Source organism: Bos indicus, chromosome 18, assembly GCF_029378745.1.
Source record: "Bos indicus isolate NIAB-ARS_2022 breed Sahiwal x Tharparkar chromosome 18, NIAB-ARS_B.indTharparkar_mat_pri_1.0, whole genome shotgun sequence".
Taxonomy (NCBI): domain Eukaryota; kingdom Metazoa; phylum Chordata; class Mammalia; order Artiodactyla; family Bovidae; genus Bos; species Bos indicus.
This window is the reverse complement of record NC_091777.1, coordinates 11873275-11888756: the sequence shown is the minus strand read 5'-3', so window position 1 is coordinate 11888756 and position 15482 is coordinate 11873275. Positions and strand designations below refer to the sequence as shown.

At 57.0% G+C, this 15482-nt stretch overlaps 1 protein-coding gene across 6 annotated transcripts in view; it reads right to left on the bottom strand.

Annotated features, from left to right (window-relative positions):
* GSE1 (Gse1 coiled-coil protein) overlaps positions 1–14997 on the bottom strand; it is a 395102-nt gene extending 380105 nt beyond the window's left edge. For 4 of the 6 annotated variants that reach the window (XR_011561427.1, XM_019978786.2, XM_070770406.1 and 1 more), the window contains exon 1: positions 12735–14993. Coding sequence is in view for 5 of the 6 variants with exons in the window: in XM_019978786.2 (XP_019834345.2) it covers positions 12735–14699 (1965 nt within the window). In the remaining variant the exon portion in view is untranslated. Of the gene's footprint in view, positions 1–12734 lie in introns of all 6 variants that reach the window. The other 2 variants (XM_070770408.1, XM_070770407.1) reach the window with 2 other exon arrangements.
* Between the last annotated feature and the right edge of the window lie 485 nt (positions 14998–15482).

Genomic DNA, 15482 nt, shown 5'->3' with positions numbered 1-15482 from the left:
AGATGGTTTCAAGGAACAGAGGAGTCAGCCCGCACGCATCACGCTATGGGTGTGTGCAGATGCCGACAGTGGCTCTTTACCTTTGGGGGGTCACGCGCCCTTTTGAGAGTCTAATAAAAGCCACTGATGTCCTCTCCCCAGAAAAATGCATGTGTGCCCCAGATTCTGCTTTTGAGGTTAAGAAGTCTGTCTGTAGGAGTGGGGATGCAGCGTTGAGAACGAGGGGTCTCTGTGAGCTCCCCAAACTCCTGCCTCTAAAGCGTCCCTCTTCCTCATGGCCTGATCCAAAAGGTGCCGCTCCTGGTTCATTTCATCTCACTAATGGGCTTCAGATCTCTGTGTTTTTGAGATCTATGGGTCAGCTCTCCAGAATGATGAGAACTAGAGAGGAAACTAAATGACAAACAGCAAAAATATTAAGAGCCTAGGCAAATATCCAGATAAAACTATTATTTGAAAAGATACATGTGCCCCAATGTTCATAGCAGCATGATTCACAACAGACAAGACACGGAAACAACCTCAACGTCCACCGAGAGAGGAATGGGGTAAGAAGATGTGGTCCATACACACAGTGGAATGCTTCTCAGTCAGAAAAGGAGCTAAAATACATTTGCAGCAACACAGATACAACCAGAGACTATCATTACTAAGCAAGTCAGAAAGAGAAAGACAAACACCACATAATATCACTTACACGTGGAATCTAAAATGCAGCACAAATGAACTTATCTGTGAAACAGAAACAGACCCACAGAGAAAAGGCTTGTGGGTGCCAAGGGGAGAGGGGTGGGGGCGCGGTGGAGTGTGGGTGAGCGGATGCAAACCATTACATGCAGGATGGATGGACGGACAAGGGTCCACCGTGCAGCACGGGGAGCGATGTTCAGCATCCTGTGACGGGGCTTCCCCGGCAGCGCAGCAGGTAAGATTCTGCCTCCAGCGTGGGGCTGGGGCAGGTGGGGTTTCGACTGGTTCTCGGGGAGCTAAAATCCCACAAGCCTTATGGCCAAAAAAAAAGCAGAATACAAACAACAGAAGCAGTGTTGTACCAAACTCAATAAAGACTTTAAAAATGGTACACACACACATCTTAAAAAACATACCCTGTGATAAATCATAAGGAAAAGAATATGAAAAAAGAAAGTATGTATAACCAAATCACTTTGCTGTATAGCAGGAACGAATATAACATTGTAAATCAACTATACTTCAATAGCATTTTTTAAAAACAATAAGGGCCAATATTATTGAACATGTACTGTGTACCAAGCTCTATGACACACACACACTACAATAATTCCCATATACAGATGAGGAAACAGGCCCACAGACAAGCAGTCAGCTGACACACACCTGCTGACTGCCACCACGTATCAGCATGGCTCTTCTCAGGGACAGAGGCCACGTGAGGGATAATCACCTAAATGCTCCCTTCACTTCTCAGATGAGTGCTGGGAGCCCAGGGAGGGGATGATGGGACCTCAGACCCCAGGTGCCTTGGGCTACTTCCAAGCTTTCTAACCCCCTCCAAGTGGAGTTTCAGATTCTTCAAACCCCCTTCCTTCCTCTGCCCCCAGTAACCACAGCAAACATTTCTGGGGTCTTGATGGCTTGCCAGGCTGTCACTAAGGGCTTCAACTGCCTCATACCCCCATAAGGGAGAACATAAGATTGTCCTTGTGTATGGATGAGAAGCCTGGGGCTCAGAGCTCTGAAGTGAGGCTGAGGACGACATGGGTGGCAGGGGTGGGTAGCGAGGTCTGACTTCAGAATACCCTTGGCCAAACCACACCATCTGCCCTTGGAGAGCAACCAACACAGCCTTGCCTAGAGCCACGATTCCATCCCCCCTTTTATGGACAGCTGGGAGAGCTAAGTGACACTGCGCAGAGGCGGGCATCCTAACAGGAAAAGTGTGGAACCAAGTTCCTGGTGTCCTGTATCTCTCCCCAAAGCAGAAAGGCTTCTATGCTTGCAGGGTCCTGACAGGAACCCTGAACCCTCCCTAGGACCTTGGTCTGGCCTGAAGCTGCCCCCAATAGGGTGGTGGGGGAGTGGGGGGGTCAGTGGCAGCCCTGTTCCTGCCGCTCCCACCAGCCGGGGCCCCTGAGCACGCAGCTGCCAGTTTCTGCTGAGGCTGTTCCACCTAATTAAGGCCCCAGCGCCACTGCAGCCAGAATCACAAGGGATCCCGTCATTCCCCCTGGGGCACAGAGCCCCGGGCACCAGGACACTGCAGGGCCAGCCTGCCAGCTGGGCCGCTCCCTGTTGCCTGGCCTGGACCTGGAGGTGACAGAGGCGAGGGGCCTTTCAAGGCTGACTGCTCCTCCGTGGTGCCCAGTGTAGCCATTTCGCTGTGGCAACTCCAACCACGGCCCTATCCGGGCTCAGTGGGACCTTAAGCAGTCTCTGCAAAGTCACCCCAAGGGGCCCAGCCAGAAAGACAGGTGCCAACTTCCCTCATTCACCCCCAAGAGTCCTAGTCACTAGGGCCAGTAAGACAATGTCTTACGAGCATCTAACACGTGGCAGCTGCCGCTGCTGTTTCCTCATCACCATCATCCTCATTCACTTCACTGCATCTCACTGATTTGAGGACCCAGACTATTTTACATTTTAAACTTCTGAAATCAGGATGAACCTTATCATGGATAGAGTGTCGGTTTCGTGACCAGCACTCTTCTTGCCCAGTGGTATGTAAAACAAGCATGTGTTTTACAAGAACAGACCACGTCTAGCATTAGATAATGACAGCGTTCACCGCCTCCCCTGGCACAGTTATGGTCCTCAACTCTGCGTGTAGCATCTAGGGCCTTGTGGGGGCTCAGTGAAATGCTGCTGAGGGAACCAACCCATCACCTCACTTACGCTCCCTTATTTACAGCTTTAAGGCAAACATGTCCCCTTACTGCATCAATTCTCCCCACAAAATCTCCTAAGCAACACCCCTCCCAAGCCCCCTGCAGGTCCCAGGGTTTCCTAGGATGCCCAAGGGAGGTGGAGGCGGCTCTCCTCCAGGACACAGGAGCAGGCCTGGCTGGGCTGACTCGGCCCCACTGGCGGGCAGCCTGAGTTTCAGATGGAGCACACAGAGCCCCCGAGGAGCTCCAGACTGTGGGCCTGGCTGGGGTCAAGCCACCAGGAAGTGGATCTGGCACAAGCTCCAAAAGGCCTACACAGACCAGAGAAGCCAGCAAGGGGGGACATTCTCCTGCCACCTGGAAAAATTCTACATGTGAGTCCTGGGAAGGCCCGCCCAACACGCTCGGAACAATCTCACCAAACGGAGTAGGGAGGGTCAGGAGCTGCAGAGCAGAGTTTGGCCAGAAATTTCCAGAGGGTGTTCCAAGCATGCTCAGCTGAGCTCCGCAGGCTGCAAGCCAGATGCTCGGCTCCAGTGGAGGCCGACCTCTGGGGCTCCTGGGGGGTCCTCTACTGAGGGCGGGCGGGGACACAGTTCTGGCCACCTGACAATCATGACAACAAAATGCAGATGCCCAGAAAGTTATCAGAATGGGGCTCCTTTCAGACCCAATGCCTCGAAGCCACCATTGGGGTGGAGAAACCTTAGGAGCTGCAGAGAGAGAAGTGAATCCTGCCCTCAACACCGACAGTGATGTGGCCATGGGCAAGTCCCTTTCCCTCTCTGGATTTCACAGGCCTTGATTTTCAGATGGAGATGATTCCAGACTTCAAGACACAGATCTTTCCAGAGACAGAGAGATATGTATCTGTGATGAGAAGGCCAATTCATCAGAAAGACAAAAAAAACCATAAACGTGCAGGAGCCTCAAAATACATGAAGCAAAATTTGACAAAACTAAAGGGAAAAAAAGACATTAAAAATTGTGACAGATATTAAGACCTCTCAGAGAATGTGATATGGGAGTGTGTATGTGTTGTTCATACAAGACAGCATGCACTTGTGTGAATGTATGTGTGCAAAAAGAGTGAGTGTGAGAGATGAGTGTGTCAGGGTGTGCCCAGTCAGTGGGCCAGGGGCTGTGGGGGGAAAGGGTCTATCCTCTCATGCCCCCACAACTGGCCATCCTCCAGTTCAGGGTCTCCAGGCTCCTTACCGTGCCCACCCTCCTCAGGACCTGCCCCGAAGCCAGGTCTCACCTCAGAGAAAGCCTGGTGCTTCCCCATCACCTCGTGAGCGGCAGGTAAGTGAGGTCCAGGTTTTGCCTGCTAACTGGAAGGACTCCGGCCACTCCATGGCAGGAGTCACTGGAGCCAGAGCCCACTTTCCTCACAGTTTTGAAAAGCAAAGAAAGTGCAGTTTCACAAGAGGAAGAAGGTGAGGAGCAAGAGAAGCAGTCTTTCCCTTTGCAAGAGGGGGGCTGGGTGACTACAGTCAGACCAGGCTGTGCCCAGGCCAGGATGGAGGGCTGCCCTACTCTGGACCGGGGTGTGTGTGTGCCCAAGGAGCCTCAGCTCTGGCACAAGACAGAAGCCTTGTTTCCAGTATGGCCCTGCCCCCACCATCGCCCCCTCCCCACCAAGACCCAGGGGGCAGTGCACAGTGAGGCTGCCCAACCCCGTCTTTCTTTCCTCACACTGGGGCCCTCAGCATCCAAGGTGCTGGGTGTGGAGGGCCGGTGATGCAGACTGCTCAAAACATTTCAGGCCGCCTCATCTGATGGCCCTGGGGCATTGCACAATCACACAAAAGAAAGAACAGCACACATCGGAGCAAGACACTCCGGAAGAAAAAGGGTCTGGGGAGAGACCCTGCCGTCAAAGGATTCAGGATTAAAAGAGCTGGCACCTACGCCCATGCAAGGCCACCCTCTCAGGCCATCTAAGTCTCACAGGCCTGAAAGGCTCCTCCAGGTCTCCCGCGTCTTGGACCGATGGCTGTGAACACAGGACCCCTGAGCCTTCTGACCAGGGGCTGCAGCGTCTGGGAGTCTGCAAAGCCATGCCTGCCTCCCACCTGTCTCCGTCCCTCCCAGTGGCAGAACCCACACAAACCTCTTAATCCCCATCTGTGAACCCTCGTCTGAAAGCCGGGTGAGGTTTATGGGTCTGGGAAGGCTTATAAAACACGGCTGCAGTGTGCCAATGCTCCGACCCCTCCCCCGCTGTCCCCCTCAGGGAGCTGGTGCAGGAGTCCAAGGGCAGCCTCTCCTGTGGCTCCATCAGGGTGGGCTCCTTCCAGCCCCATACTCTCTCCCATGAGTGCTACTCACGCCTGGGCATGGGGAGAGCCCATTTGTTAGACCACCCATTCTCTCACATCCTGGCTCTGCCATGTAATCCAAAACTCTCAGGATCAGGAGCCCTGGTCTCCCCCTTTGAGAAAAGGGACTCATGCCACCTTTCCAGAGGCCAGTGCACGCCACCCTCTGTGGTCACAGGAGGAATAGGGAGTCTGCGGAGGAGGGCAGTGGCTGGCACAGAGTGGGCGCCATCAGATCAGCATCATCTGCTACAGCTTCATCGTCACCACCACCATGTCCTGAGACCTCACGATGTCTGTGTCAGAAGCGGGGGTGGACAGAACCCCCTCAATGATCTTCCTTGGCATTGGCTCTGCCAACAATTGGTACTAATAGGTGGGCAGGACAAAGTGACCTTGGTGGGCTCTGACCTTTGTGGGGTCCTTCTTGGACCCTGGACTGCCTCCTCTCCCCACTTCACTCACACTCTGCAGGTAGAAACAGCTTCAAGAGGTGGCTGCTCCTGCCCAGGGCCCCAGCATGCCTGCCTGGCTCAGCTGAGCCAAATACCAACTGTGACCTTTGTGTCATCCATTCAAGGTTGCTGGCACCTCTGGAAGGAAATCCAATCCAGCAATCAATTTCACTCAGGGTTCCACACCAAATAGGTTGGGCAGCAAGTGGCTGGGGCGGCCAGTGAGGGGGCAGAGACCTTCAGAGCCGCTGGACTCACAGGCCAAGCTAAAGCTCAACCTCGAGGATCTTCTCTCCCCACTGCCCAGCACCACTCCTGCAAACAGGTGTAGAAAGATGAGAGCCTGACAGCTGCACAGGAGCCAAGGGGCTCAGCTTCTACTCTTTACCATCTGATCCCATTGCACAGAGGGGAAAACTGAGACCCAGACAGGTGGAGGGTCTGAGCGAAGGCCACTGAGTCCTGGGGCCAGAATCTGGGCTTCTAATTTCCAGGGGTATAGCTGGAGCAAGTAAAAAATCCCCACGAGCAAGTGCAACATGTTCTTAAGAAAACTCCTCTTATTCCAGGGAGAAGACCAACTCCCAGCTCCAAACAAACCCCATGGTGGAGACCACCTATGGAGGTGTGACGGTGGTCAGTGAGTTGACGGAACACAGCTTTAAGGAGTCATAAATGTGCCTTTCTCAAACCTAAGTCATATCATGTAATTTGGCTGCCTAAAACCCCTAAAGGAAGAGAGAACTGAAAGAGTCAATGTGGAATTACCAGGAGACCCAGCAATTCCACTCTGGGTTACCTGCCCAAGAGAAAACAGATCCATACAAAAACCTGTACACGAATGTTCACAGTGTACAGTCAAAAGCAGAAACAGCCCAAATGTTCATCCACTGATAAACAAAATGTGCTTTATCCATATAGTGGAATATTATTCAGCCATTAAAAGGGATGTAGTACTGATTCATGCTACAGTGTGGGTGAATCGTGAAAACATGCAAAATGACAGAAGCCAAGCACAAATGACCACACACCGTGCGGCTCCATTTCCACAAAATGTAGAATATGTCCATCCACAGACAGGAGGTTTGTGGCTGCCAGGGCCTGGGGGCGGGAGGTGACCACTAATAAGGAAGGGGTTTCTTTTGGGGGGTGGCAGGAATGCTCTAGACAGTGGAGACAGCTGCACAACCCTGTAAAAACACTAAAAACCACTGAACTGTATACTTTAAAAGAGCGAGTCTTTAGTGTGTGAATTAGATCTCAACGTAAAAACAAAACAAAAACAAGAGCCAGCCCACAGTCCGGACTCCCAGCGAGGCCCACCCGACTGGCCCCTGCCGACCTGAGACGAACCCCACCTCGCCCTCAGGCACTGCAGCTTCCTCACTGGAAAAAATAAACCCATTAAAGCGGCCTTAAGCTGTGGGCTTGTTGGTCCTCCTGATATAATGCTGCCTGAAAACTGATGACCCATGAGGGTTTTCTGACCCTAACACGTTATCCTCCCCAGCATAGAACATCATGGTGTTTTGGGGCCACAGAATGACATACCAAATTTAAAACCTAGATCCCATGAAATGGGGAAACACTGCACTTCCAGCCACAGGTTAACAAGTCTGGGGATCTAACTGAGGATTACACTTACAACGCTGTATCACATACTCAAATGCTGTTAGAGAACAGATCTTAAATGGTTTCACCACAAAAAAGAAATGGCAACTATGGGGTGGAACGGAGGTCATTTTGCAATAGATACACGTATCTAATCAGTACTCTGCATATACCTTAAAATTGTATCATGCTGTAAGTCACTTATAGCTTGATAAAGCTGGAGGAAAAAGAAAAAAAATTAACTTAATAAATACCACAGGTCAGATTCCACGTGTGGCTGGCAAACTACCTGTGACCCCTGAGGACCAGCCGGGAAACGAGCACAGGTCACACGGTGTGCACACGCTCCTTCCACCACCACCCTGGCGGGGCTCCCTCTGGGGCCGAGTGGCAAATGGAAGCCAAGGCCCTAAATGTTCTTCCCAGAGGGCAGAAGTACCATCCCTCTCCACAGTCCCTGCAGGGACACGGACCGGGGACAGAAGATGGACCTGAAATCCAGATGTGGGCTCTTCCTCAGCCAAGAAAATGTGCCAATGAGGCCAGAACCTTCAATTGCTCAGAAGACAGTCACAGCAGAGTTAACCTCCCAGGGGTCAGATCCAGAGAGATCTAGGCAGAGAAGGGGCCAAAAAGCTCTGGGCAAGCTATCCCTCCAGCCCTGACCTGGCCCCTTCCCTGTCTCCAGGGAGGCTGAGTTTTGAAGACCTTTGGCCATCCAAGTTGTCTCCAATCACCTCCAGGGTTAAGACGAGGCGCATCTGGAAAGTTTACTCGACTGAGCAGATGGCTCCTAACTCGCCAAGAAAAGCAGAGACCTCCCCTCGGAGGAGGTGGTCAGAGCTTGGGAAAGGCCCAAAGCCCAGTCACTTAGCAGCAGCTGCCAGGGACAGGGTGCCAGGGTCAACCCAGCTGGCAGCGTCTCCTGGCACCTTCTGGAAGGCTCCTCTGTCCAATCACCTTGTCCAGGTGCCCCTCAAGCCTGGCCCTGGGAGGAGGGGCTGCCAGGCCCTCCCTGAAGAGCTAGGAGCCGAGTGGGCGCAGAGAGCAGGGAACACGGGAAACAGATGTGCGCGCGGTCCTGACAGGCGAGTGATGACAGACGCTCTCTGCAGGCCTCAGATGTCAGCGCGGAGAAAAGAAAGGCGGCCCAGCGGCAACACCTGTTCCAGGCTGGGAGGCCAGGCTCGGGGGGCTGGGCGGGCGTCCCCTCGGAGAAGGCCGGGGTGTGGTTAGGTAAACAGCTGCACGCTCCATTGCCCAGAACGCTCCCCAGACAGAGGGAAGAGGCAAGGGTGGCCTGGCCACCAACTGGCTCACAAGGGAAGTGCTCGATCACGCGGCAAACCCATCCTTGACTGGAGTAGGCTTCTCCTGGCAGCAGGAGGAGGTCCCAGCTGACATCTTAACACCTGGGCAATGCTGGGGGCAGCAAAGAGAAAGGGCACCACTTCTCAGTGGGTGGGAAAATGTGCGGGGTCAGGGGGGCTGGCAGCAGAGCCAGCTGGTGGGGGCTTCTCAGGACCTCTGGCCCAGGCAAGCTGGCTCCTGCCTCCCAGCTGCTCTGCTGGCTCAAGTTGGGGGCGGGGAGGGGCACGCACAAGGACTATTACGACCTGCCCACCCAGGGCACTGCCACCCCTACAGCTGGAGCCCCAGAGGGGACAGAAGTCAAGAGCACAGACTCCAAAGCCAGGCTCCTAGTCCAGTGCTGACCTCAACATCATTAGCTGAATGACCCTGGGCAAACTCCTTGACCTCTATGGACTGGCTTTTTCCTCTATGACATGAGGATAGCAGTACCTCCCTAAACGGGGTTGCTGTGAGGACCCAGTGAGTGTGAGTACAGTAAAGTCTGGCATAGGCTGGAACTCGGGAAGCGTTCTAGACCCTCGTGGTTATTACATCCTCAGATACCATCTCTGCAGCCTGGCCAGCCGTGCCTCCTAGCTCTCAAGAGGGACAATCATTCCCTGCCTCAGCAGAAAAGTGGGGGCAGAGGCTGTGACACTGGAGCCCGTGGGTGCCAGTGAGAGACCCACCCTGAGCTAGGAGCAGCTCAGGGACGAGAAGGGAATGAATGGGACCCATACTTCTGCTGCCCGCCAGCAGCTGTCACATCACAAACTTTTCAGAGGAAAGAGCATCTCCATTTCTCAGAGGCAGCAACTAAGGCCCAGAGAGGGCAAGAGTCTTACCCTAGGTCACACAGCCAGCTCCCAGCAGAATGAAGATTGAAGCCAGATCTATATTAAGGCCAACCCAGGGTCTTCCCAAGGTCCCAGTGCTGAGGCCCCTCCTAGGACAAGCTCCCTCAAAAAGGTGGGCTGCAGCCTCCCCAGCCCATCCCCAACACAGCCCTATCCAAGCAGCCAGCTCAGAGGCAGTGGCTACAGAGCACGGTGCTCTGCAGGGCGAGGGGGCCAGCTGGTGAGAAAAGCCACAATCTAAACAGAGGGTACCAATGACACCCCTCCTTTCTTCCTTCCATGTTTTCTTTCTAGTTGATTTAGTCATAGATAAACACTTATAGGAAACAACTGAGGCATCGTAGCAGGTGGTATAGACCAGGTTCTGGAACACACTGTCCCAGCTAAGCGGCTTCCCTGCGGCCACCTTCCAATGCCCCAGCCACTTGCCCCACCCCAGATTCTCAAACTGTCCCCAAGAGATACATGGAATACAGACGCGAGCACCAGAGTCTCCAGAGTGGAATCGGGAAAGGAGCGTGGGGGCCTCCACACCTCCCCTGGGCTTGCCTGCAGCCCCCGGGACCCTGAGTGCTCATCCTGTGCCCGCCCTGGCCCTCGGCAGCCTCGTCCTGCTGTGCTCGCAGCCCTGCAGGAAGCTGTCCTCCCTGTGGACACTTCGTGCCCCTCCCCTGACACCACCAGCGCCCAGGGCCTGGAACAGCGGCTGGCTCAGAGGAGGCGCTCCGTAAGTATCTGCTGCGTGAATGCGGGGACGGGAGGCTGTGTTTCCTGAAGTCTGCTGACCGTCAGTCAGGCTCTCCTGGGGGCAGAGTGGTGGCTTCTCTTTCCCTCTGTTTGGAAGAGCCTAAGCCCCATACTGCTGCCCCACCTCACAAAGGCCCGGTGGCCTCCCCTGCCACCTGGGGTGCTGCCATGGTCCAGCCCCAGGTGGAGCTCTCCCATGCCCATTCCGAACCTGCTTTCACTTTTGATTGCCCCTCTGCATCTTCAACTCTAAACCCTTTCTTCTTTTCCTGATTTCAAGGCTTCTAGTTCATTCCAATCTCATTTCCCTTTCTCCTGAATCCTCCCCCACCAACAAATCCCACCCATCTTCCAAGGCTCTTCTTCCACCAGACAGATGGATGGAGCAGGACATTGGGGTAGAAAGACCTATGTTCAAGACCCACCTCGGCCACCTACCGGCTGTGTGATAGTCACAAGGCCATCTGACTTCTCTGAGTCTCCATTTACTTATCTCTAAAAAGGGAATAATAAGGTTTCATACAGACATGGCAAGAAGCAAATGAGATAAGTTGTTTTAGAAATCGTGCAAAAGTTAGTGTGATGTTTTAGCCTTCCCATATTCACACCGGCCCCTTCTGGGCAGACTGCAGCTAGCGTCTTCATCCATACCTGGCCTCCCTCCACGCCCCATGTCCCAGCTGGACTGGGAACTGCAGCTTCTTTGCTTCCTTAAGTTCTATCAGCTAAGGCCCCCAGCTAGCATTTCAGTAACTCCCAACAGGTGAGCAAACCAACATGGGAAAACTCATCGCAGTTAGACGGTCTGCAGCAAACAGTCTGAGAGGCCTCATGGGGAGAGCTCTGATGACCCCATGCCCCCCAATGCCAAGATGAAAATCTGTACCCATCCTACAGAAGCCACCTGCATCCTGGAAGAATCTGTCCCAACACACTGGGAGAACATGAAGGGTCCCACTGTACGCCAAGCACTTGATTTTGCAGAGGCAATCAAATGCCCCGATTTATTTAATTCTCAGTACTCATGGGCTGCCGTCTATGGGGTCACACAAAGTCAGACACGACTGAAGCAACTTAGCAGCAGCAGCAGCAGCATGGCCCCATGAGGCAGGTAATGCTTATTTCCACTCCTCAGTTTAAAGACATGTATTCAGGGAGGATGAGAGGTGTCCTCTCTGGCACTCAGTTAACAAGAGAAAGGGCAGGATTGGAACCCAATCCTGTCCTGCTCCAAAGCTAGGCTGGGCTCTTCTCGGTCCAACCCTTCCAGGAACTGCAGGTCAGATTCCCAGCAGCAGACCCCGGGCAGGGCTGCCCCACACCACCAGGAGAGTTCAGCATCTACAGTGGGGGTGAGAAGCCATCCCCAAACGTTCTAAAGACAGAAGCTCCCAAACCAGACCAAAGCCCCCAAAGAAAGCACTAAGCCCAAAGAGGATGCTGACGCTGAAGGAACCTTGGGCAGAGCACAAAGGTGTCAGGGCCAGGCACCTACTTTATAGACTCAGCCACCACGTGTGAACATGCAACCCAGGAGCCCACACACGTGCGCACAGTCTGTCTGTGTGGCAGGCAGACTCAGGAAGCTTTCAAGCAGATGGACATCCACCCCTGGACAAGCGAAGGCACCCTTCCCTGTTCACGTGTCCTCTGCCAGTCCCTCGCCAATGGCCACCACTCCAGGCATGGGATTAGGCAAGCTAGCACCACTGGCTTCAGTGGAAACTAGGATTCCTGGCCCCGGTAGCCATGACGGTGATCATAACTCACAGATGTCTGCTTCCCCAGACCCACCGGGGGCAGTTCCTGCTTTGGCCTCTGCAAAGCCGGATCCAAAATTAACTGAACCCCGTCTGGCTCCTCCCGGGCAGGCAGCGTGAAGGCAGGCGCCTTATAAACAGGGTGCACGCCAGGCTTCCCACCCTCCCCCGGCACAGCTGACTTGCAGAGAAGAAAGACTCTCTTCCCACCGGGAGAAAGGCCTGTCTAGGCCACTGTCTCCCGGGCCCCAAACCTCCATGTCTGGAAATCTCTCTTCATCGGCTGTTAAGCAACCAGAGAGCCTCAAAGGAAAAGTGTGAACTTGGGTGGAAAATTCTGGAAAAACTAAGCCTAGTGGGAACGAGAGAGAGAGGAACTTCTGATGTGTTTCAAACCGGGTAAGTACGAGACCTCTCAGTGACCCGCATGGCTGGACTAATTACCAATGTTATCAGGCGGATGACAGACGTGCCCCGAACTTCCTCTGTTTGATAGATTCCGCTGCACACACACTCAAGTTCAGGCCCATGCCTGCTGCTTTCAGCAATGCCCTATTCTTCCACAGGACCACTCGGCCCCCCAGCTCCTCTGGCCTGCCCCAGGCCTCCAGGCTCGGCTAGCACAGCAGGGTGACCCAAGAGGGCCCCTCCTGCTGGAACACAGCACACAGAATCAGTGCAAACTGCTCCCCGGCAGAATAGAAAACAACATCTCTTCTTTCCCTGCTGGGGTTTCAGAGGATGACTGAGGACGGCTGCTTACCTTCCTCGCAGCTGCCACTGGGGAGCTCCAGCCCACGGGTGCCTGGCGGGGGAGCCCCTGGCCAGCGCACACCAGGGTCCCGCACTCTATGCAGGCGCCGATGACCAACTGCCGCCCGTCATCCACTAGCAGGCTGTGGCTCGCTCGCAGGGTGTAGAGAAACAAGGGCAGCCGGGCCACCCTCACGGCCTTCAGCCCGAGACACCGCTTCTTCTCCTGCTGGCAGAAGAAGCACACAAATGTCTCCACGCGGTACTGCCGAGACCAGGGGCTGACAGCATGGTGGGCACCGCGCGCCTCGTGCTGCAGCCACTGGCCCAGCAGGTCGTGGTAGCAGAGCACACAGGTGGCCACCAGGCCGGTGGCGTCGGCTGGCCTGGCGCGCGGGGCGGGCGGATAGACAGTGAGGAAGGGAAAGAAGGGCTCCTTCTCGCCCAAGCGGCTGGACGGGTTCACGTTGAGCTGGAACTCCTTCCCGGGGCCCAGCTCAGTCCCACAGATGTAACAGATTGATGCTGGGCTGCCCTGGGCCGACAAGGGCGGCTCGGAGAGAGTAGGGTCCGAGGCAGAGAAGGCCTGGTGGTACCTGCCCAGGAAGCCCTGCACTGAGGTGATGAGCTCCTCATTCTGGCAGGCCCGGTACAGGGCCCAGACGTCCTCCAGGACGCTGAAGCACTTGGGGCAGCTGCGGACTTCACAGCGCTTGTTGGGGCCCTGAGCGTTGGGCGGGCAGGGCAGGAGGCTGAGGAAGGGGAAATGCATGGAGGCCCTGGCATTGCCGTTGAGGCTCCTGGAGGCCACGGCCCGGGCATCCTGGGTGCAGTCCTCCCCACAGAGGTAGCAGGCCTCCGGCAGGGACCCACTGGGTGGGCCTTCTTCCCTCAGGAGCCGCCTGCCCTTGGAGGCCATGCCTGGGGCGTGGCTGTTCAGGGGCACCACGTAGAGCCGCTGCAGGACGGGCACATTGGCCAGTTCAAAGCTCTGCCATTGCTGCATGAGGGATGAGAAGCAGCAGGGGCACACCAGGGTGCTACCACCCTCGCTGATGGGCTGTGCCCCCGGGGGCGGGCTGTGCAGCCACAGGAAGGGGAAGAAGGGGGCCTGGGCCAGCTTCTCCTGCTTCTGCACGTGGATCTGGTGCTGCGAGGCTGGGGACAGCGCTGACCCGCAGATGTAGCAGCAAAGGCCCTCTGGTGGTGCTGCCCGGCTCTCCGGGGGAACCCGGGGTGCATGGCCACTACCATTTTCCTTGTCTTTGGGGCCTCGGGGGCCTGGGAGAGGTTGCTCCTTGCGGTCCTCCTCCTCGCTGGTGATGTTGATGTCACTGTCCTCAGACATGCAGTAGCCCCCACGGCTCTCCCGCAGTGGCCTGCTCTCGGGAGTCTTGGCGACCCTGCCCAAAGGAGCTCCTTTTGTGCCCTCTGCAGGGGCCACCTGGACTGAAGGCCCTTGCCAAGGGTCCTGAACTCCCCTCAGGACGCTGGCCCGGGCCTCTGGGACCCAGTGCCTCCCGGGGCCCTTCCGCCGGCGCCGGATGCCGGCCTTGGGCTCCCCATCCAGGCGGAGCTTCGAGGGGACTCCCTCCTCTTCCACATCCCCAGACGCCGGAGTCTCCGCACCCTGTCCTGGAGAGGGTCCCAGCGCCGGCCTCCACTCCAGGCAGCGGCCACCGCGAGGCCCGGGCCCCGGGGCGGAGCGCGCAGCTGGCGCCCCATCCTGGTGGGGACTGGGGCCGTCGCGCGCCGCAGGGTCGGGCTCAGAGAGGGGGTCGGTGTCAGACAGCTCCGACAGCTCCGAGTCTCGAGGCTCCTCGGCAGCCGCGCGGGGCCCGGGTCCGCCGCCTTCGTCTTCGTCGTCCGCGCCGCCCAGCGCATAGGCGACGTTCCACTCGCGAGGGGCCGCGGCGCCCCCGCGGCGCCCGCCCGCGCCCGCGTCGCACTGGTGGGGACGCTTGAGCCAGTACATGCGCTTGTCCACGGGCGTGCGGGCGCGCTCGAAGGCGGCCCACTGCTCGCCCAGGAAGCAGCGGCAAACGGCGCACACCAGCACGCAGCCGTCGGCCGGGGACAGCTCGCGCGCGCCGGGCGCGGGCTCCTGCTGCTGCAGGAACGGGAAGAAGGGCTGTGCCGGGGCCCCCGCGCCCGCCGCCGCCGCCGGCTGCTTCACCTGCAGCTTCAGCTCCTTGCCGCGCCCGATGCCGCCGCCGCAGATAAAGCAGGAGAGCGGCGCGCCGCCGCCGCCCGCCGTCCGCTCGCCCACGGCTGCCATAAGCCGCTGCTTGCGGGAGACCGGCGCCGGCCGCCCGCTCATGGCCGCGCCGCGCCGCCCGCCCGCCCCGGCCCCCGCGCGCCCGGGGCGGCCCTCACCGCCCGCCGCCGCGCCCAACTTGGAGCATGTGTGCGCGCCGCAAAGTTTGGCGGCGGGCACGGGCGCTTCGCCGCACGCAGAGGCGCCCCCCCGGCCAGCCGAGCCCCCGGCGGCGCCGCGGCGAGCGCGCCCGGAACGCAGCAGCGGCGGCGGCGGGCTCCGGGCGGCTGGAGCGGCAGCCGCATGTGCGAGCTCCGGCGCCTGCCAAAGCGTTGGGTCATTTAATTGGGGAGGAGGGAGGCGGGGCGGCGGGCGGTGCGCAGGGAGGAGGGGAGGAGGAGGGGAGGAGGAGGGCGGGAGGGCGGGAGCGCGGCGGGCGGGGGAATCCCTCCCTCGAGCTCCCTCCCCTCCCCCCGCCCTCCTCCCCTCCCCCCGCCCTCC